This window comes from Crinia signifera, chromosome 11, assembly GCF_055691185.1.
Source record: "Crinia signifera chromosome 11, ASM5569118v1, whole genome shotgun sequence".
In the NCBI taxonomy this organism is placed as follows: Eukaryota; Metazoa; Chordata; class Amphibia; order Anura; family Myobatrachidae; genus Crinia; species Crinia signifera.
The window spans coordinates 59,930,482-59,954,325 of NC_139227.1; the positions used below are offsets into that span (position 1 = coordinate 59,930,482).

Genomic DNA, 23,844 nt, shown 5'->3' on the forward strand with positions numbered 1-23,844 from the left:
TGGTGTGCAGCGGATAGACAGGTGAACTCTCTTTGGGTAGGGTGAAGGGCCCTCCACACATCTGTTAATTGTAGGCTTTAAAGTAGGAATCAGAGGTCTATCCTTGGGGAGTTTCTAGGTTTACTTGGGATGGAAGATCTGTCTAGAATGGGATGTGAAGGGAGATTAAAATCTCCACATAGTATTAAGGGTGAGGTAGCATATGGGGTGAGCAGATTAATAATCTTCTTAAAGAAAGATTTAAAATATGTGTTAGGTGCATAAATAGAACATATGACATGGGGTTTGGACGCAATTTTAACTTCAGCTATAAGATATCTACCTTCGGTGTCTGACCACCGAGGTGACCTCTACAGGAAGGGATCTGGACACCAAGAACACAATTCCTCTCAATTTGGAATTATATGGTGCTGAGGCAAGTATCCTCATTTCATCATTTGAAGTTTTAAAACTTCCGGTGGTAAAAGATTAGTCTTCTGGAGACATACAATGTCTAGCGACTGTTTTTGCAAGTAAACTAGAGGCAAAGATCCATTTTATTTAGAAGTTTCATTTCAAAATCAATCTTGATACAACCTCTTTATATAAACATAATGGCATTAGTACATTGATGAGAGTCTCAAATCTCAGACACGCACATTAGTTTAAAGGACACACTTATAAGTGATACGTCCATGTTGCTCTTCAGGTTTATATTCTGTTGTAAAAAAATAAAATAAATCTGATTAAATTAATGAAATTGCAGTGAAATTTTATAGGTTACATTTCTTCTCTAACTTAATGATTTTATTTTGCAGGCACTTACTCAGATAAAATAAAAAATATATTAATATATTAAAACAGGAAATTATTCTCGCACTTTAAGAAAAGTAAAAAAAAAAAAAGTTCTAGGTACATTTTTGAAAAAAAACTTTTTGGTTTATTTGCATTGCAGAATGAGCGATCCTGTAGAATTCTGTAAGCATCAATTAATCTGGTGATCGTATTGACACACTGTTTTTGTGATTAATCAAGCCAGCTGGCTAGACGATGCGTTCACTTTACAATTATATTCAGAAAGAGAAAAAAAAAAACTCTGTGCAGGTGAGATTACAGGTGAGCAGATGTGGTCTGCATGTTTTTTCGGCCTGGTCCAGCAATTGGACAATCTCTTTCCTCCCAAATGGTCACTCCATCACAAGAACAAATTTTCTTTGTATTCTCAAAAAGGCCTGCAGAGCGGGCAATGATGCCAAAAGCCAACCTGTTAAAGAGGACAATTGTGTTAAGGAAACAGAACGATGTACAGAGCAAAGACACAAAATAATTAAAACCGGGTTTCTCACAGATTCCAACCTAGGCCCAAACGAATGATGATTTCGGCCAACCACAAAGAGGTAATTCTCATCCGAAGGTATTGCATTTATGGTAAATGTGGAGTCCAAAAAAAATATTTATGGCCCGCATTTGGGGGCGTAGTTAATAGCATCAGAGTTCGCTGGAGGTGCAGGATGTTGACCAAATTTTGACTTTTTTTTTTTTATAAAGCAACAAACTTTTACAAGACTGGTTTTACCTTGAAAGGATTGCAGCTTTAAAAAATAGTTTATGTTCAGCCAGCATCCCACACCTCCACAAACTTCTGACGCTATTACATATGCCCCAGGGAGTTCAAAGCCTCAAAAGTTGCACCCCTTTAATCTAAGACAAAATGCTTTGTTCCCAAAAAATCATCACTATTGAAAATACAGGGGATGAAACAGTTTGCAATTTAATTTTTCTGTAAACTTCTGATAAAGTGCAAATTATACTCACAATAATTTTGTTTCTTCTGAACCACTCCATGGCAGCCTTTACTCTGGGTGTTATTCCCTTTCCTCCAGTTCTAGACAGGTAGCTTAATCCATAGCTCCGCCCACCTCGGGTATATACTGCCTCCCCTTCATTCCTTAGTCTTTTGAGGGTCTCCAACCACAGAACATAGTCATAGGGTGGGAAATTGTAGGCTGCCATGGAGTGGTTCAGAAGAAACAAAATTATCGTGAGTATAATTTGCACTTTTCTTCCTCACTCTCCATGCCAGCCTTTACTCTGGGAAGTACCAAAGCATAACATCCTGGGGGGGAAACAGTAATAAACGACACAAGTCAATGAAGCTTGAATAATATATTTAAGATTACTACATCACAGTGGACGGGAGATACATCAACTTTATAGAATTTAGCAAATGTATGAACGGACGGCCATGTCGCTGCTAGACAGATGTCTTTAGTGGAGACCTGCGCTTTTCTTGCCCATGACGTTGCTATTGTCCTGGTAGAGTGTGCCTTAAGATTTTCAGGTACCTCCAGGTCGTTTTCTTTTTTTAAATTGAGTAGTTTTTATTGACATTTTTCATACAGAGAATGAGATAATTCCCAACAAATAAAGAATTCCCTGACAAAGACAAACTGTACATTCAACATGTAAAATCAAGCGCCAATGGATTAATCATGAGGTAATGAACACATTTAGGGTGAATGAAAGGATATGGACTCCCTTCATCAATATATAGAAAACATTTAACCCGAAAAGGCACCATCCGGGCACTGATAGTTCAGGAGAAAAAGGAGTATAGCTACAGGATATTAACATACATAAGTATATTACAACCCTTCAAGGAGAAACAAACAGCAAAATGTCATCTATATTAAACTAAATATCCCATCCCACTACCTCTCCCCATTAAACCCAATCCCCCTTTAAATCTACCCAAAACAACCCTACCATATAACCCACCACCCTGTACAACCCACTCCCAACTCAGGCGTACTTGGATCCCTTAAAGAAACCGACCCCTAACCTATAAGAGAGAATAAATTAGTAGCCTTTAGCTTCTGTGTTAGCTAATTGTGCCAGAAATCTAACCTACCCCCTCCCATATTCCCCACCTAATATATTAACTACACTATTATTAATTAACCTACTACAGTAAGCTAAACCCTCCCTCCCACCCGCCCCCCATGTTCGGATAGTAGGTGAACGGGCTGAACGGGGCAATGACTTGATAAATATTAACTAGCATAACAAGGATGCTGCAGCGTAATTACAATATAAAGAGGATTCTGTCTCATATATAACCGTTACAGATTATACTGTGTCTTATAAAATATAATGGAAAAACAAATACAGAAGTGCATGCCAGCAAGGAGAGAAAATATAAAAAGAGAATTATTAGTCCAGCCCGGCCCTCCTCCACAGCGTATCCAAAAGTTCAGCAGTCCCTCCGTCATACACGCCCGGGGACACACCAAGCAAACTGTGGTTCATGGCCCAGTTCACTCGGAGAGACCAAGGAGAGCGTTTAGGGTATGTAATCAAATAATCCGAGAGAGTTGTTACTTTCACCAGGAGCAATTCGAAGAGGTATGAGTGGGCCACAGCAACATTAAGACATTCACATTTGGAGTAATAAGGATCTGCAGGTATGGGCGAGACTACTGAGAAATATATATCCAAGGTGGGAGTAAATAGAGGAGCCGTAGATGTTGCAAAGGCCTCAGGCGGAGGTATAGCCTTCTCATCCCCGCTAGCATGCTGTACTGGCAGGGTATAATATGTATATATAATACAGTATAGTATAATATAATAATATATGTGGTATGAAGAGGATATTCCTCTTTAGAACAGCAGTAGTAGTGTATAGCCCACCTGTAGCGGTAACAGCAGTAGTAGTGTATAGACCATCTGTAGTGGTGTCAGCAGTAGTAGTATATAGACCATCTGTAGCGGTGTCAGCAGTAGTAGTATATAGACCATCTGTAGCGGTGTCAGCAGTAGAAGTATATAGACCATCTGTAGCGATGTCAGCAGTAGAAGTATATAGACCATCTGTAGCGGTAACAGCAGTAGTATATAGACCATCTGTAGCAGTAACAGCAGCAGTAGTGCATAGACCATCTGTAGCAGTAACAGCAGTAGTAGTGCATAGACCATCTGTAGCAGTATCAGCAGCAGTAGTGCATAAACCATCTGTAGAGGTATTAACAGCTTTACTAGATAGGGACTCGGCCAACATGTTGATAAGCCTATGCGTAGGAGCATTTGTGTATCTATATTTCGAGTGAGATGTTTAAAGTGCCGGAAAAACCAGGCCAGCCACTAGAAAAGGATACAGAGAAAAAAAACTGGAGGTGGCTAGCACACCTCCCAATAATAAGGTATAGCAGGAGGCTGTAGGGAACTTTTGTTATATAGCAGGATATTCCCTTTAAATAGGGTAAGGCTTTTAGATGCAGTCTTAAGTCGACAAAACAGGAGAGCTGTGACCCAGACTGTAATTATGGCTACAGGATAAACTAGTGCATATATGTTACAGCACTAGTAGAACAAGAGCATTGATATTGATATACAGTACAGAGCATACTGTGAGCAGTACTGCTGTAAAAACAGGGAAAGTCAGGAATTTACAGGCCCAAATATAGGAGGATGGTGACAATTCTGGGGCGGTCCTCCAGGCAAGACGACTGTCCTCTCCCTCTTGCCTCCGCGTTGCGCAACGGGAGATCCCACGCCAGGACGTATCACAGTCGGTAGCAGGAGTGGGAGATTCGGCTGGGCAGTATGCCCGCAGCACACAGGCTCTGGGCCCAGCAGGGAGACCGCACCGCTGGCCGGAACGTGTCCCCACGAGGATGGCGGCAGCAGCAGCAAGATTGCGCCCTCGTCTCCATGCCCGGGAGCTATGCGGCGTCGGACCCCGGATCTCTCCACCTGGCGCCCGTCGGCGATAACAAAGCTGGTAAGGATGGTCCAGGCAGCTTCCCCCTCCACCACAGGCCACTCAGCGGGAAAGGGCACAGTCAAGATGGGCGGATAGTTGAAGCAGGGAGCAGCAGGAGAAGAACTCTCCCTACATGTCCGCCCAAGCCACGCCCCTCAGGACGTTGTTCTTCTAGATGAATGAGATTAGCTCTTTGATCCACCTTGATATAGTCACTTTAGAAGCAGCTTCGCCTCTTCTATGCCCTGAATGTAGGACAAACAGTTGTTTGGTTTTCCATACTTCTTTAACCCTTTGAAGATATATAGAAATTGCTCAAAGGACATCCAGCATATGGACGCTTCTTTCTTTCTCATCTCTTGGATTCGGATAGAACCACTTGCTTTTTCAAGTTAAATTCAGAGACTACCTTCGGGAGGAAGGCAGGATTTGTTCTTAGTACCACTCTGTCTGGGAAGATGTTTAAATACGGCTCTTCAGCCCAGAGGGCCTGTAGTTCGCCGACCCTTTTGGCAGAAGTTATTGCTGTCAAGAAAACCACCTTCCACATAATGAACTTCAGAGATATATTCTCGAGGGGTTCGAAAGGTGAAGCTGTAAGGGCATTCAGTATTAAGTTCAAGTGCCACGGGGCCAAGGGATTTTTAACCCTTGGTCTCTCCCTCCTCAACGCTTGACAGAATCTTTTAAATCAGGACGTCCTCTGACAGTCTTATTTGTAGTAGAACCGACAAAGCAGAGATCTGAAAATTCAGAGTTGAGGCTGCTAGACCCATTTCAAACCCCTCAGAGGAACTGAAGAATACAGGGAATCTTAAATCCGACGTCTTCAGGATAGGATTCAGACCAATAAACAAACTTCCTCCAGATCCTATAATAAATCTGAGAAGAGTTTCTCTTTCTAGCTTTGATGAGGAATTGAGCGACCTGACCAGATACCCCTTTTTCTTCTAGTATTGCCCTTCAATTTCCACGCCGTCAAGCAAAGAGTAGTGATATCAGGATGCTTTAGAGGGCAAATAGATTCAATAGATTGGACATGACTGTAAGATGTCACGGATCTTGGGTCGTCATTCTTTGGACTGTCAGAAATCAACTTCTCCTGGGCCAAAAGGGAAGAAGTGGGCTCCTTAACCTGTCAGACTTGCATCCGTTGTCAGTACCGTGTAACAGGGTTGTGCTAGGGAAGTGCTTCTGACCTGTAGTTGCGGACTGATCCGCCAGTGTAGAGTCTCTCTTGCTTCCTGACTGAGTTGTATCTTGATATTCAAGTCTGTCTTTCTCTTTATTAGAATGTAGAGTTTCGCTCTGAAGGGTCCTCATCCACCATCTCGCCAATGGCACTACGTCTATAGTTGATGACAGCATCCCTAGGAGTCGAATAACCTGTCGCAGAATGATCTTTCTGACTTTGTACAGTTGTGGCCAAGAGACAAATTCTGAGACATCTTTCTTGCGAAAGGTAGATCATGTAATTTTCTGTATCTATCATAACGCCTAGGAACAGGGTTTCAAATGACTCTTTTCCTCGATTGATCAACCATCCGTGTGTTTCTAGAACAACAAATTGTCCTCTCTACTGCCTTGGCCACTTCTTTTTCTGTCCTGCCACAATAAGGAGATCGTCGAGATAAGACTTCAGGGAATAGCCATATGGTCCTATGTGAGTGATCAGACTGACTAAAACCTTCATAGAGACCCTCAGAGAGGCCGATAGCCTAAACGGGAGACAAGTGAATTGGAGATGATGACCGAGGACACATCACCCTAGGAACTTTCTGTCTGACTTGAAGATGGGAACATGGAAATATGCATCTTTCAGGTCGATAGATGCCATGAAGTCTGACTGCTTTATTCCCAGCTATATCGATTTCAGGGATTCCATATTGAACTTCTTTATCTTCATGTGTCTGCTCAGACTTCTAAAGTCCAGAATTGCACGAAATGCTCCTGATGTTTTTCGGAATAAAAACATTCTGGAGTAAAACCCCTTCCCTCTCTCCTTGAATGGAATGGGTTCCACAGCCTCTGGTTTTAGCAGATCTTGAATTATTATGCTTGTGACTCAATTGATCCCTTGACTTCAGAAATCGTCCCTTTACAGGAAATCTGTCTAACTCTATACGGTAACCTCTTGTAATTACTGATAGAGTCCATCTTTATTGGTGGAATCTTGCCAACGCACAGCAAACCTCTGCAGTCTTCTTCCCACCGAAGGGAATTTCTCCTGACTGTGGTTGTCAGATTCTTCACAAGCTATACAGGGGCCTTACCACCCCCAGGTGTGAGCAGCTTGGCAATATCCACTCATCTCTCTAAGCGCTCCATATATTCTCTGCCATCCAGGTGGTAGAGTATATAAATTTTGTCTTTTCTTCTCTGTTACAGATGTCCCAGCAGTGCTTTAAGCAAAAAAATAAAATCATTTTTTCCCCCCACTTTCTGGAATGTATGGTTTTCGGAATCATTTGGATAATGGATATTTGTATAAGGGATACTCAACCTGTATTTCATCTTGGACACAAACCACCAACATTTTATGGAAATGTTGGACGGTAATTAAACATTCCAGCTTTCTTTATACTTGGCACCTTGTTTACCAAGTTTGAGGGCATAATACTTTTTTCTTTTCCTTGGTTATTCCTACACCTCAGGACTAACAATCCTGAACCCCAGTGGCTGCCTTTCTAGGGAAACCCCTCCTTTTTTCCAATACTTTGGACACAAAAGCATGCAATCTTAACAAAAGTAAAACGGTTTTCAATTTACCAGGACTTTTTAGGATGTACATTAATGTCTCAGTATATAGAGATGAAACATTAATGCACATTTAGGGACCTGGGAAAGAATATCAGTGTTCTTCCCTGAAATTTTTTCCAGCCAGGTGGCATCAAGTAGTAACCGGGTGGGGGGGGGGGTCGTCCCGATAGAAAAAGTGGGGTGCTGCACTGTAATAGGGGTGTGTTTAGCAGCGCCCATTGCACTTACAAAAAAAAACCTCTCAGCCCACACTGCCAAACACACACTAAAAATGCAGACAGTGCGCACCAAAAATCTACACGTGACACACTCATTACATGCCGTAATGTCCATTACACGTTATGCCGCACACCATAATGCCCATTACACATTATTCCACGCCGTAATACCCATTACATATTATACCACACGCCATAATGCCCATTACATATACCCCACGCCATAATACCTAAAAGCACGTTGCTACGGGTTGCAAGATTGAAGCCAGTGGTTGCATGCTCGCTGCCAGGGTACATTGCCGGGGAGGGGGGGGGGATTACCCCTCCTCCTCACTGCGCCGGAGAGAGGGTGCCCGTCCAGGTGAGATGGGAGACACCATGCCAGAGAGGGGAAGCCCCAATCAGGTTAGATGGGAGCCAAGCAGTGCTACATACAGGGAACTCTCTGGCGATGATTGACAGCTCCCTCCGGCGGGGATAGCTGGTGGGAAACAGGGACACACTGCACACACACTCTCTTCCACACCGCGGGATCACCTCCTCACAGGGTGCGCTGACTGCTACTCTCAGAAGGCGCGCTGGTTACAACAGACACCGCGTGCGGGGACAGGGGAACGCCCATTGTGACACAGCCTACGGGGCTGACACTGCTCCCACAAGAAGACTGATGCAGAGCGCACCACACCAGCAAAGTGCACCACTCTGCCCGGCCAGAGGAATGTCTGGTGACAGGATTGTTAGTCCTGAGGTGCTGGGGAGTACACGGATATGATCTAAAAAAAAATTGAAAAAAACCCCCACAATATAAAAAATTAAATAAAAAAATATGTAGTATCATTTATGATAGTGGCTTAGTCCTATATTCTAGCATTCTAGAGAAATTTCTTACCCTTTGCCTGAGTTTCCTGTAACTTTAGAGTACGGGTGATTGCCACATCCAAGGTCATCTTCTCCTTCATCCACCATTAATGAACGGCCAATGACATTCCATATCTTTAAAGCAATTTTAAATAAGCAAAATGTAGCATTTTAGTATTATTGCAATTTTCATTAACATGATATAAAATGTCAGTCAAACAAGAAACATCTGCAACTGACTCCCACTGCTACAGATAGAGCCATCCTCGAAACTGAACCCATCAAATGTTTGCTCCCAAATGCCATAAAACAGACAAAAACTATCATATGGATTTCTCCAATTTGTCTGAACAACCATTGTTGTGTCCCTTCTAGCACTACCAGATTTTTACCAAGGGGGGGGGGGGGGGGGGGTTTCTGAGACCTGCGCTTCTGAGGTGGAGGTGCAGTTACTAATAATTAGAGACAGGATTATATGCATTTGCATATTTTCATATGCATTTGCATATTTTGCCCATTCTCACTGGTTATTGCATATTTTACCTAAAATCTAGTGATGTGCATATTTTAGGCCCAACCCTCTTCCCACCCGCGAGCCACAGCACTGCAATGCCCTGCTGCTGCTGGCCTGGTAGTGGTAGAGTGTGCAGGCTGGGGCAATATGTGCGCAGTGTGGGGAACCTTGGATGTACGCTATGTCTGACACTGCTCTAGGCTGCCAATCCATGGTGATAAAAGTCAGTCAGGGCGGATGCTATTACAAAGCTCCTGAACCTTTGCCTGCCCCTGGCCTGGGACTTTACACCAAGAGACAGACTTCTGCAGCAGAGGAGGCGGGCGGAAGGGTTGTGACATCACGCGGCGCGGAGGAATGCAGCGCAGGGAGGAAGCCTTCCACTGCGCCGCCCTCACACGCTATGCTGACATTTGATCCATCGCGCTGGAGATGAGGGTCCGTGTAGTTGATGCAACAAGAGCTTTGGATGCTGCAGTCTGCTGTAGCAGCCAGGAAGAAAAAAAATCCTGTGTACAGCACTAGACATCTGCAGATGCTGTGGGCCTATTTTTGCGGTTTATTTGCAACTAATTGTATGCTGATTTTTAAATAAATAAGTCAATAATTACTTTTGTTATTATTTAATGCAGCATATTTTAACACTTTTCAGGCATATTTTAAGTATTTTTCATGCATATTTGCATGCATATTTCAAGCTTTTTATGTTGCATATAATCCTGTCTCTACTAATAATATATATTTATACTAGGTGATTCATCACGCCCTACGTGCACTCTTCACACCATTGCTCACATACACACAACAGTGGCAGCAAAGCAGTGACTATAGTGTGTGCAGTGACTTTCAGCAGCCAGGCACTATATGCAACAGGTGTTAGTATCTGTGGCCCGGACCCAATTGCTGCTCTGCCGGCCTGTGGGACCCATGTTACAACTTTTACAAACTCCTTCCTGGGAAGGGTGCAGGAGGGTGACAGGCAGCAGCGCCCCAGGGGCATCCCCCATATGGCACCCCCTTCCTTGGCACCGGCAGGCCTGTACACTAACAGGCAGACCCAGTTCACCCCCAGTCTGTGAGCAGAGCAGTGGGGGCTGTGGGATAGGTGTAGGCAGCCTCAGGGTTGGCAGAGGAGCCATGTTGTAAAGAAGTGAAACTTCCCACTTGGGACTGTTCACTTATACATTGCGTCCCGCACTCTCCATCCATCCAACAGCACGCACCTTTAGTACCTGTAGCAGGGCTGGCCCGTGCGCTGCACCTTATCCTCCCTCCTGCAGGCTGTGTGACTTCATCAGTAGCGGCCGCTGCTGTGGAGGATGTAGGCGCCGGCGCCGTGACTCTAGCAGGGGTGGCTGTGGAGGATGTCGAAGGCAGGAGGGCTGGTGGGGATGGTTGGTTAGCATAACGTGCTGTATGAGGGGAGAAGCATGTATTGTGTGCGGCCTTTCCCCTCATTCTACTGTTTTGCAAGTGTATGATCTTATTTTAGAACTTTTGTTAAAAGTTACACACACACACACACACACACACACACACACACACACACACACACACACACACACACACACATGTGTGATAGAAATCTGCAAGGTATTGCTCTATTAGCAAGTGTGATTGTGATTCTGTAAGAGGATGGGTTTATGCGGTATGCAATGATGCTCATGAAACATCTGCAGTGCAGGTCTCACTCCCTTGGTATTAATTGGTGCCCAATCAGTGAGCACAGTCTAACCTACATTCACCATTAACAGATTTTTGGTTCAACCATCCAACTAGTTGAATGGTTAGATAGAGAATATTAAAGTAGTGTGTTAGGTTTTGTCCCTACACAACTGATAAACCAATATGGCATGGAGTTGGAAAGGAAAATCTGTATTCCCAATGTTGGTTCAAGGGCCTTAACTGCACTTTTGTACTCAGCAAATAGAGGCCTGATTCTGGTTCACTTGCAAAATAAAATATCTCTATAATGGTCAAACCCATGTGCACTGCAGGGGGGGGGGGGGGGGGGCAGATGTAACACATGCATAAAGTAAGATTTGGGTGGGGTTTGTACTTCAAACTATATTGCAGTGAAAAATAAAGCCATCAGTATTTACTCTGCACAGAAAAAAAAGTAACTCAACCAAATCTAACTCTCTCTACATGTTACAACAGCCCCCCTGCAGTGCACATGAGAGAGAGATTTTGCTTGTGCAAGTGAACCAGAATCAGGCCCTAGATCGGATTTGTATGAACAGTTTAAATGCATCCCTGAAAAATTGGAACCAGCCCTTATCTATAGAAAGCTAAAACCCCCATACTGATTATTAAACCAATCAGGACATTACCCCCCATTATCAAGCATCATTAAACCAATCGTTCACCCCCATACTGATTTTTGAGCCTTTTTCTCCATTCTCTCCCAATCTTTCCCTCCCTCCCCTTTCCCTAACCCCCACCTCCAACCCCTTTTGAGTTCGCAATCTAGTTAAACATACCAATAGAAAGCTAAAAGGCAAAATAGGAGAAGAGCCCATACTAATTGGGAGAAATATAAAACCTAAAATAAATATATAGCAAGCTTGTGTCAGCATATCAAAGAAAAAGGATTGACCCTCTTACCTTCACACGCTCATCAGTAATCCTAAATGTTGCACGCCCATCACCTCCAGCCAAGATATTTCCCAGGTCCCCGACATGCTAATCATGAAAGAAAGAATGTATTAATGAATACAACATGCAAGGTGCAATAAAATTGTTTGTATTGCTATCAAACAAGCTTGGCAAATCCTTTATCTAAAGTCATTGTCCACCAGTTTCTAATACAAGATCCCCCTAATAGAAGACTTGTGATGCATGTATAGTATTGGCCAAGAAGACTGCAGTGCAGAGCTGGCAAGCACCTTCTCTGTGTGCAGACAAATACTTTTAGGGTTCTATGTACTAATCCTGTGAGAGAGATAAAGTTGGAGGAGATAAAGTACCAATCAGATTCTATATGCCATGTCACAGGTTGTGTAGGGTATATTCTGTACTGTATGAGCTTGGCACTTTAAATGTGGATAGGTTTGGTACAGGCTCCATCCCCCATGCTCTATATCAGTGATGGCTAACCTTGACACTCCAGCTGTTGTTGAACTACACATCTCAGCATGCCCTGCATCAGTTTTGGCATGGCCAAATAGTAAAACTGTAGCAGTGCATGCTGGGATGTGCAGTTTAACAACAGCTGGAGTGTCAAGGTTAGCCATCACTGCTCTATATCCTCCATGACAGAGTTTACTTTTACCTAACCCAATGAGAGTCAGAGAGTAACAGAATAACAGGATAAAGAAATAACTTAAAGGCAACCGACAACAGTCAATGCAAGAAACAAACAAACAAAAAAGGGACGGATTATACTTACCGATAATTCCTTTTCTACCTAGAGATCCCATGGCAGCCATAACACTGGGTTATCCCTGCCTCCTTCCAATCTAGACTGGATGTTTTTTCTGGTACTGCCCACCTTGGGTATAATACCCCTCCTCTCACCCTCCTGTGTGTCTTTCGAGTGTCTCCGTATTCTTTACCTGGAAAAAAACACATATAATAGGGAGGGTAATAAATGGCTGCCATGGGATCTCTAGGAAGAAAAGAAATTATCGGTAAGTATAATCCGTCCCTTTCTTCTACGATCCCCATGGCAGCCATAACACTGGGACATACCCAAGCATAGAATAAAAAAATAGGGAGGGATAAATATCATGCAATAAATTTTTTATTCGGCTTCATCACTTCTTGAAAGCCGCTTGTAATACATAACTCCCAAAATGGGCGGTAGGAACATTTAGAGCATAATGTCTAGTAAATGTATTGATCGAAGACCAAGTAGCTGCTTTACATATCTCCGCCACCGATGCTTCTGCCTTCCTAGCCCAAGATGTAGCCATCGCCCTCGTGGAATGTGCCTTAATCACCACTGTAACTTTCAAACCTTCTGATTTATAGGCCATAGCTATAACTTCTGTAATCCAACGTGCCATGGTCTGTTTTGATGGATGTCGCCCTTTCCTGGGACCTTCCGGAATAACAAATACATTTTTATCTTTCCTGATTAACTCTGTTCTTGTCAGATAGATCTTCATTGCTCTAACTAGATCAAGAGTATGCCAATTTTCCTGTTCATCATCTTTCGGTTCTGGAAAGAAACTGGGTAGAACAATTTCCTGATTCAAATGGAATGAAGTCACGACTTTGGGTAGGAAATCTGGATGTTTTCGGAGTACCACCTTGTCTGGAAATATAATCAAGTAAGATTCCTCCATCCAAAGAGCTTTAAGCTCACTGATCCTTCTGGCTAAAGTCACTGCTACTAGAAAAATAATGTTTCATCGAACTCTCTTCCATGGGTTCAAATGGTTGTTTGATCAACATGGATAGTACTTTATTCAATTCCCAAGGGTGCTACCAATTACAGCAATGTAGGCCGAATTTTAATTGCTTCCACAAATCCTTTTATTAACTTGTCCTCCGCTAAAGATCTGTCCAGTAAGACACTTAATGCTGGGATTTGACTCTTGATAGTGGCTACAGCCAATCCCCGGTTAAAACCATCATGTAAAAATTGCAACACTGTAGTAGTCGGTATTACCTAGAAATCTTTTACACAGCCTGTACTCTGTAACAGACACGTGAGGATATTTCCTTTCTCGCTTTTAATAATACTTCCACAACCTCTTCAGAGACCCCTAAAGGTGCCCACACACTAGAAAGATCTGTGATCATAAGATGTGCGCATAAATTAGCCTTCAAATCTTTTGCCTGTCCAGGACAAAAGATTTCAGGCAAGCTCACATCTTTACCAAAGATTTTTCTTAAGATCCCGTGTGCGTTCCTATGGATCTTTTGTTAAATCTTCTGATCTTTCATGCAGCATGTAAGATCAGAAGATTCAGCTAAAGATCCACGGGAGCGCGCATCGGACCGAAATCGGCCGATTTTCAACCGATTATCCGAAAACACCGGATGATATATCGGCCGATTTATTTGGGCCCAATTTTATAGGCCCAAAAAAAGACTCTTAAGGTGCCCACACACTAGAACGATTTTTGGGCCGATTGGCCGACTTCCGATAAATCGGCCGATATATCATCCAGTGTTTTCGGATGATGAATCGGACCTTGATGGAGGGGATCTATTCTGATAGGTAGAGTCCATGGCTTCTGAACTGCCATTCTTATTAAATTCGTATACCACGCTCTCCTCGGCCAGAACGGAAGAACCACTATAACCACCACTTGATCTTCCCTGATCTTCTTCAATAGTTTGGGGATCATGGGAAATGGAGGGAAGGTACGGTACTTGTGTATTATCATGGCGCCCATCGCATACCTTAATTAGTGGTATGCGATGCGATATTCGGGTGAAAAGACCCGCAATGTACAATAAAATATCGCATAGCATCGCATGCCAGCAAAATGGCGATGCAATTTTTAATTGTACAAGCACCCTGATGGGTGCTTAAATGCACCCGCATTGTCAACGCCACCCCCACTATCAACGCCAACCTGAAGCGTGGCGAGCGCAGCAAGCCCGCGAGGGGCGGCGGTACGCATCCTCCGACCTTTTCATACCCCACTATCCACGTCGGCGGGGAGTTGATTTTAGATAGTGTGGCGAGCGCAGCGAGCCACCGAGCCCGAAGTGTGGTGAGCCCCGCGAGGGGACGCGGAATACATGTCAAGTAATATGCATGCACTCGCCTCGCTTCGGGCTCGGTGGCTCGCTGCGCTCTCCCCACTATCTAAAATTAACTCCACGCCGACGTGGATAGTGGGGGTATGAAAAGGTCGGAGGACGCGTAAAGCCGCCCATCGCGGGCTCGCAACGCTTCGGGTTGGCATTGATAGTGGGGGTGGCGTTGACAATGGGGGTGCATTTAACATAGTAAGCACCCGTCAGGGGTGCTTGTACAATTAAAAATCGCATGTCATACAATTAAAAATCGCATGCCATACATGCATTTGCATCCTAGGATAATTACTGTGGAGCAAGGGTCATGAGGTGAGGGGGAATCACTCATACTTTGTTTTATTAACTCAGCTCCTTCTCTCGTTTTCGAAAATACTCTCCAGGGGTTCCACCGAACTGAAGAGGTTGGAGGGGAGGACTGAGGGGCCGGTCTGTCTCCATCAGGAAATGCATATGGGTTTTCTGCACGACCCTAAAATAAGAGGGGGGAGCCGTTTGCTTCTAAACACTGTGCTAGCACAGCGCGAGCTGCAATACATATATGGCCTAGTACGTAGTGGAGATGGGTAGAAACTGTATTAGGAAAATAATTTTGAAGAGCTATGAGGGGTGAAGGAAGGAGGGATAAGACTAAAACTTTGTTTATTAGGCAGAATACTGCTTCCCAATAAGGAGTAATTCCAGGGCAAGACCAGAACACATGAAACTGATGGCCTACCTCTCCACATAGACGCCAACAGTATTTTGAACATGAAGGCCAAATCGAGTGTAGCCTATCTGGAGTGAGGTACAGCCTATGAAGGAGTTTAATATGCATTTCGGAATGGTTTAAGCATCTGGACATTTTATAGGAAGAGATAAAAAAAAATTCCCAGTGAGAATCCTGTAGGGTCTGTCCAATATCGATTTCCCATCTAATTTGTGCTTTAGACTTAGGGGAGGGAATTCGTTCTACGAGGGTTCTATACCAGAAGGAGATCTCTCCTTTGTGTACTTCTCCGAGGAGTCTATCAACTAGCCGTGAAAGGGTAGGCATTAGTGTAACAGAGGAAATAGAGAGGCTGGTCCACCAGTGTTTAATCTGATAATATTGTAATCTATCCGTATCAGGGATTGAGAAACGGTGCTGAAGTTCTGTGAAAGAGCTTAGAAGAGAGCCGTTTAGAAGGTCACCTAATACCCAGTTTATACTGTTTATACCATTTAGACGCATTGAAATTAGGGAGGATATAAGCCACAGTATGGAGGGAAATTAAGGGTAAATTATGGAATTTGCTGGAGATGGTATGGGTCAATTTGTCCCGAATGGCAAGGGAGACTCGAGTAGATGGGAGAAGCTTAAGGGACTTATGGCGTAGACCAGGGGGTAACCAGAACAAGTCACTTAGGGAAAATTTAGGGCATGTCATCTCCTCCAGTCCCACACAGCTTCCTCTAGAAGTCTGGGAGAAAAAGTGTCTCACTTGGGCCAACAGGGCCGCCTCATGATATAATGCCAAATGGTAAATTAATGCCGCCATGTACTTTGGACATACACATTTTAGCTCTAGCTAGTCCGGGGGGACCAGATGCCCATATATAGGAAATCATGATAGAATTAGCTTTATCTACATATTTCTTTGGGAAAGAGTAAGGGATGGTGCGGAAAAGAAACATCAGCTTGGGAAGTAGGGACATTTTAAAGGCCACTATTCGACCAAGCCAGGAAATGTCATAATTGAGCCAGGATTTGGATAAAGGTAGAGATCGAATTTAAGAGCGCAGGGATATTGGCTTCAAAGGTTGAGGAAGAGGAGGGAGTAACCTGAACGCCAAGATTTCGGATTTTAGTGGTTTGCCAATTATAGTGATATAGAGAGCGTAGCTTATCTATAGAGTGATCTAAATTTATAGGGAGGGCATCAGTCTTATAAGTGTTCAGTTTATAGTAGGATGCCAATGAATATGAGTCTAGGATTTTATGTAGGCAAGGGAGAGATACCAATGGATCATAAACCAGTAAGAGAACGTCATCTGCAAACATGCAGAGCTTATGAGAAGCTGACCCTAGTGAAATCCCAGGGAGATTTGCCTCTGCGCGTATTTTGGCTGCTAATGGTTCTATCGCTAATACAAAAATCAGAGGGGAGAGAGGGCATCCCTGACAGGTCCCATTGTAAATTGGGAAGGGGTTAGACAGAAAGCTATTACTATAAAACCTGGCGGACGGGGAACTATAAAGAGCTAATGTCGCTGAGAGGATCCTATCGCGCAGGCCAAATCTAAGTAGTACCTCACGCATATAACTCCAATTAAGGCGATCAAAGGCCTTCTCTGCATCAAGCGATAACAGAAGAAGGCCCTGATCTTTTGGGAGGGAGTCAAGTAAATCAAAAACTTTATGGGTATTGTCAGATGCCTGTCTTCCAGATACAAATCCTACCTGGTCTGGGTGGACCAGGGAGGGGAGGGGCGCATTTAGACGAGAGGCGATTATTTAGCATAAATTTTAATATCACCATTCAGTAAAGATATGGGGCGGTAATTTTGACAAGAGGAAGGATCTTTTCCCAGCTTGGGTAACAATTTGGGCTTCTAACATTTCTGCTGGGACTTTACCACTAGATGCGATCTCATTAAATACTTCCAGAAGAGTAGGGGCTAGTATAGTGCGGAAAAAGGCATAGAAGTCATTAGTAAAACCATCTGGTCCTGGTGCTTTATTCTTGGGAAGCGACTTAATTGTCTCGTAAACTTCAGACAAGGTCCACGGGCCATTTAGAGTATCTAATTGATCTTCTGTAATCGAGGGTAGGTCAAGGTCAGCTAAAAAGGTATTAATAGTGAGGAGAGTAGGCTGGGGAGTCGTAGCATCTGTAGAAAGGTTAGAGAGTTGAGAATAGGAGGCAAATTGGTTAGAGATATCTGAGGGATTAGAGAGTTTCTTATTAGCAGAGGACTTATGTATTGTATTTTATTCCTAGCCTGTTGGACTCGCAATTTACGTGCGAGCAGTCTTCCAGCTTTATTCCCCACCAAATAAAACTTCTGTCCAAGTCTGTTCCATTCGGCTTGTATACGCGTAAGGAGAAGCTTATGAAGTTGGGCTCTGGCCTCAGTAAGTTGTCTCTGGAGAAGCTTGGAAGGGTTCCTTTTATTCAGAGTCTCCAAATCTTTTATGGAGGCCTCTAGATCAGCTATTTTTTGTTGATGTGCCTTCTTTACCCTAGCTCCTGCCTGAATAGCAGCCCCCCCTAGTAACCGCCTTCAAAGCACACCAGTGGTTTAGTATAGAGGTGTCTTGAGGAGTATTACATTGTTGGAATTGTAAAATAGAGTCTTCTATTAGTTTCTTGGACGTCGGGTCAGTCAGTAAGTGAGGGTATAATCTCCAGGGACGGTGATGTGGAGAGTGGTTCAAAAAGTCCCAATGTATGGTAATCGGGGCATGGTCCGACCAAGTAATGGGGAGAATATCACAAGTTTTAACTAAATGAAGCGTCCATTTATCAGATAAAATATAGTCAATACGGGAATAAGTATTGTGTACTGGAGAATGGTAAGTGTATTCCCGTCCAGAGGGGTTGTGTGCCCGCCAAATGTCATATATCAAATTCTGTTAGTAGATTGCGAAATTCTAATGGAGGTGGATTTGAGGTGGGAAGATGAGGCAGAAGGGGAGTTAAAGGACTTGTCTAGTTTGGGATCTAACACTAAGTTGAAATCACCCATGAGGAGAAGGGGACCTTTACGGACTTTCTGGACTTTAATACAGAGTTTGCGGAGGAAAGGCATCTGATTTGAGTTTGGGGCATAGACAGAAACTAAAGTGACTTCTCTATCGTCAAGGGAGCCCGTCAGGATAAGATAACGACCATTTTTATCTGCTACTTGGGAATGTAGGGTTAAGGTGAGAGACTTATTAAACAGTATAGCCACTCCATTTCTTTTGAAGGGGCCATTAGCAAAAAAAGCCAGTAGGATACTGGCTATCTTTAAGTAAGGGAGGCTTTAAAGGCAAAAAGTGTTTCTCCTGGAGGGCAACAATGTCTGCTCTCTGTTTAGCAAAGTACCTTAATTCTAATCGCCGTTTGTTAGGGGAATTCAGCCCTTTCACGTTAAGAGAAAGTATCTGTATCATAAGAAAATCTACAAAATTCTATGGGTAGTAAATGATAATACAGGCTGATAATGTATAATAGTACAAAGTAAGTTTGTTTAGAATAATCGGTGATCAAGGGGAGGGTAAAAAAGGAAAGGGAAAATAAGGGGAAAAAAAAAAACATCCCATTATATCGGGACGGAGTAACTACTGCAGGGGAAGGGATAACTTGCAGTAGTGTTGTAGAGGGGGATAACATGTGGCTTAGCGCCACCACCCATGGGAAATACAATAAACTAATGTGAAATGAGATACATGAACATACCATAGTGCAACCTATAGGGAACATGGAAAAGCATGTTGCAAAAAATGAGTTAAAGACATATTCAAAATGTAAACATATCCTAAAATACAAAATTAGAGGCCTCCAGTCAACCGACCTGGAAACACCACTTACGAAGACGTAAGTACCCAGCAGGGAGTCCCGACCAACCATAGAGTAAAGTTCCAGTAAGACCAAGTCCAACTCAAGTAAAACAGGACATCACCGACTTCCAGTTCCGGGTATATGGAGTGAGGGAGAGAGGGGAACGGAGCTCTGTTGAACCGGACCACATAAAAACCTTTTATAGGCTATCTTAGCCTCTCCGCATAGCTGCACGGACATCAGAGACTGGGTTAAACCAGGACATGAGAGAAGCACTTCTGAAGACGGGCAGCGGAGCCGGGAGACTCCCGTTCGTGTCTTTGCGGGTTGCGGCCTGTTCTTATCTTACAGCCGGGACCATCAACTCACCGCTAGTCTGAGATTCAGGTACCCTAATAGAGGTGCCACACTTCGGACCGGACACATCACACAGTGACTGGTGACTACCTGCTGACTCCTCTAGAACGGCCGACTACCGCTGCACCCGAGAGGTAGAATATTAAAGGCAAGTGACACAGCACATGTAGCTGCCTCCCCATACTGAGCCTTACACATTACAGTGACGGCCATCTTCAGCTTCTTACACCAGCAAGCAACAACTGTATTTAATACAGACTCCTCTCCTATCCAGCTCTCTTTGTCCCTCCTTTGCCCATTGATACTTATAAGATTTAAAGATCCCTAATAATTATTACCTTTGACTCACATTCTCAGAACATAGAAATTGAAAAAATAATAATAATAATAATAAAAAAAGGGAAAAAATATAATAATAATAATAATAAATAAATTAAAATAAGAAATAAATTCCCAGACAATTAATACACTACTATATGCCATGGATCGCTTTGTCACCCCATCGGTGACCACAGGGAGTTCCACAATACGCCAAGATAAACGCAACCAACATGACGGGGGATACTGATGGGGAACAAATTACCCCAGAACACAAGAAGACTGCTACAGACCCAGAATTCTCCCTGCTCCAGGCAAACAAACCACTAGACACTCCGGTAACTTATGGAGAGGTGGTCGATACCATTAAAAGCACTATGACTCCCTTACTGGCACAAGCGGTTGCTGACATCACCTTCCAGATGAAGGCTCTCATGTAGAGGGTGTCACATGTTGAAAATGTAATGGGCTCGGTAACGCATGACATTGCAGAAGTTAACCACACTATTAAGGGTCTAACCACTGATAACTCACAAATCTGGAACAAGCTCGATGATTTCGAGAACAGTTCCAGAAGAAATAATATAAGGGTCGTGGGCCTACCTGAATCATTGAAGGGCACACCCCTGCATCACTTTGTGAGAAATACATTACCAGTTATTTTGGGAGTTGAACAGGACTGTCGTGATATGGTCATAGAATGTGTGCACAGAGTGGGACCCCCTCCCACACCAACAAAACCTCGTCCTCGCGTCACCCTGTTCAGATGTCTAAACTACTTGCATAAGCAAGCCATATGGTCTGCTTCACGACGTATGAAAGACATTCAATGGGAGGGCCATAAATTACTAATTTTTCAGAACTACTCCGTGGAGCTGACCAGGGCCCGCAAGGCTTTTGCACCCATTTGCTCTCAACTCATAACAGAGGGTCGTAAATTTGGATTGTTATACCCAGCACATCTCCGACTTTATGATGGTACCTCACATAAAGACTTTCTATCCCCCAGAGATGCACAAACATATCACCGCGAGAAGTCGCATGAAAACTCTCAAGATATCAGTGACCCTACTACATCTGCTAACCCTACATGATATGATTTCTATATTTAACTTTTCATCTTCAAAATGTTACCAGGAAAGTTCTATCCGGTTTGCATTCCGCACCTATTTTTCATAGAATTGTAGTGTATTAATATAGACTTAACTCTCAAGATCCTATATTCAAAAGACTATTTGTTCCGGAGATTGCTTAGACCATGGGTCCTCAAACTGCGGCCCTCCAGATGTTGTGAAACTACAAATCCCGGCATGCCTTGCCACAGTTTTAACACTTCCTTATAGCAAAACTGTGGCAAGGCATGCTGGGATTTGTAGTTTCACAACATCTGGAGGGCCGCAGTTTGAGGACCCATGGCTTAGACTTTTGGGATATATGGACGTGCAGTTATCCAGTAAAGTAATAACTTGTGTTGGTCCGGTTTGATGGCTACCACCTGCTTGCATCGATCTATTCTACACCGGAAGATTATCTGATCACATACAGATCTAAAATCTAGATATATTTATCACCAGAAGCAACACATATCTTTCCTATTCTATGTTTTATATAATTTAGTAATGTTATATAATGAGACAGTTATATATTACATGTTTATGTTTGTTGTCTCCCCTGTATTTCTTTTCTTCCCCCTTTGTGTTTTCCTGTTTTTCTTCCATGATCTTGCACAGGATACAGGTGTGGTGCGCACAATATTCCTCTTACAGTCCGACATGTCTTCATTGAATATAGGGATGTGGAACATAGGCAGATTCAACTCTCCGGTAAAGAGAAGGAAAGTTCTCACGTTCTTTAATAAGCAAGATATTCACTTGCCGTTTCTGCAGGAAACTCATTTGGTTCCTAAAGAGGTAGACAAACTTAACATGTTGGGATGGTTGGTCGTAGGGGCCAGCACATACACATCTAAAGCACAAGGTGTCGTCTTACTCCTCAAACGTAATGTACCCCAGGAGATCCAGAGGGTTATCACAGATACTGAAGGCAGATATGTGATTGTTCTTTTGAAAATACATACAGTATCATAAATACTCTAATATATATGCCCCAATGTATATTCAAAAACATTTTTTTAAAACATTAATAGCGAAACTCTCCCCATATCTTGACATTCCCATGATACTTAGTGGTGATTTCAATTTAGTCTCTAACATCATACTGGATAGATCTAAACCATTAGCAAACACTTCCTCACTACCGAAACTGGGCATCCCTATGTTAGCGAAACACTTACAATTACTGGATGTTTGGAGAGCCTTACATCCAATTGACAAGGAATACACTTGTCTCTGCTGCTCACGGCACTCTTTCCAGGCTAGACCATATACTGATGTCCCATTCTATTTTCCCATCAGTTACGGATTCACTTATAGCCCCAATTGTTATATCAGACCATGCCCTTGTGTCCATGTCCTTGGATTTACAAATCACATCCTCTCGCACTAAACTTTGGAGATTCCCTGCATATCTCTCTAAATCAGTGAAATTTAAGACTAGATTGGAGTCTGCTTGGGAAGATTATAAAATGAATAACCTGGCCTGTCTTGATTCTAACCCATTATTATTCTGGATGACAGCAAAGTCAGTCATCAGAGGAGAAATAATCTCCTATGTAGCATCTACTAGGAAAAAATTCACTTCACACTATCTGGAATTTCAGTCTGCCTTGTCGTGTACCTTTCAGTAGTACAAACTAGATCCCTCCCCTGGTAATAAACATATATACCTCACAGAAAAAAACTAATTTTGAAGAGTATATTTATCTGCAAGGGGAGAGAATTTTGTTCTCAGTAAATCATAAATTTCACAAGTTTGGAACCAGGACTGGGAAGCTTTTGACTAATCTACTCAATGGTACTAGACATCCTACAATTGTTCAACCACTGAAAACTAATCAGGATTCCCTCACAAAAAATAACCAAGAAATTGCAGAAGTGCTGAGGAAATTCCATACCTCCTTGTACTCAGGTCCTCAACCTGCCTCTTCTCCTCCAACTCATCTACCCTCCTTCCCACTTGACTTCTGGCCCTCCTTACCATGTCCTCAGCTTGATAAAGATTTAGCTCAATCCTTAATTAAACCCATCACGAAAGAAGAGATTGAATCAGCCATAAAAACAATGAAATCTGACAAAGCCCCTGGGCCCGACGGCTATAATGGTGACTTCTATAAACTCCTATGCCCTAGACTTGCACCCTTGCTTGTTCCCATATTAAATTCTAACACTCCCCCTCATCATTTCAATACAGCGATTCTGAAAGTCCTCCCAAAACCCGGCAGATCTCTTTCCCATCCAGGCTCCTATCGCCCAATCTCCCTCCTCAATTTAGACTAAGTTGTTTACCAAAATATTAGCTGAAAGAGTCAAGCAAGTCCTACCCAAGATAATTCACCCCGACCAGACGGGGTTCATATGGGGCCGTCACTCTGAAACGAATGTGAGAAGGGTCGTCTTGGCGGTCTATGCATCTCATTATATCCCACCCACAAAGGCCAACACACATACCACACACACTCACTCTACTTCCGCACAAACACAAAATAATAATCTTTTGATATCCCTAGACGCCGAAAAGGCCTTCGATCTTGTGGAATGGCAGCATCTTTACAACACGTAACTTAAATTTGGCTTCCCCTCAAAAATCATAGACATACTGCAATGCATATACCATAACCCAAACACTCAAATTGCATGTAATGGACTAATATCAGAACCATTTACAATAGAAAAGGGCACCAGACAGGGGTGCCCCCTTTCTCCCCTTCTCTTCGCTGTTGCCCTGGAACCACTA

At 43.2% G+C, this 23,844-nt stretch overlaps 1 protein-coding gene across 1 annotated transcript in view; it reads right to left on the reverse strand.

Annotated features, from left to right (window-relative positions):
- Window positions 1–518: 518 nt before the first annotated feature.
- Window positions 519–23,844, reverse strand: part of CCS (copper chaperone for superoxide dismutase) — a 125,232-nt gene continuing 101,906 nt past the window's right edge. Inside the window, exons 6-8 of the mRNA XM_083165191.1 lie at window positions 11,699–11,776; window positions 8,609–8,712; window positions 519–1,243 (exon numbers count right to left, since the gene is read on the reverse strand). Coding sequence (XP_083021317.1) covers window positions 1,090–1,243; window positions 8,609–8,712; window positions 11,699–11,776 — 336 coding nt within the window. The 3' untranslated portion in view covers window positions 519–1,089. The remainder of the gene's footprint in view (window positions 1,244–8,608; window positions 8,713–11,698; window positions 11,777–23,844) is intronic.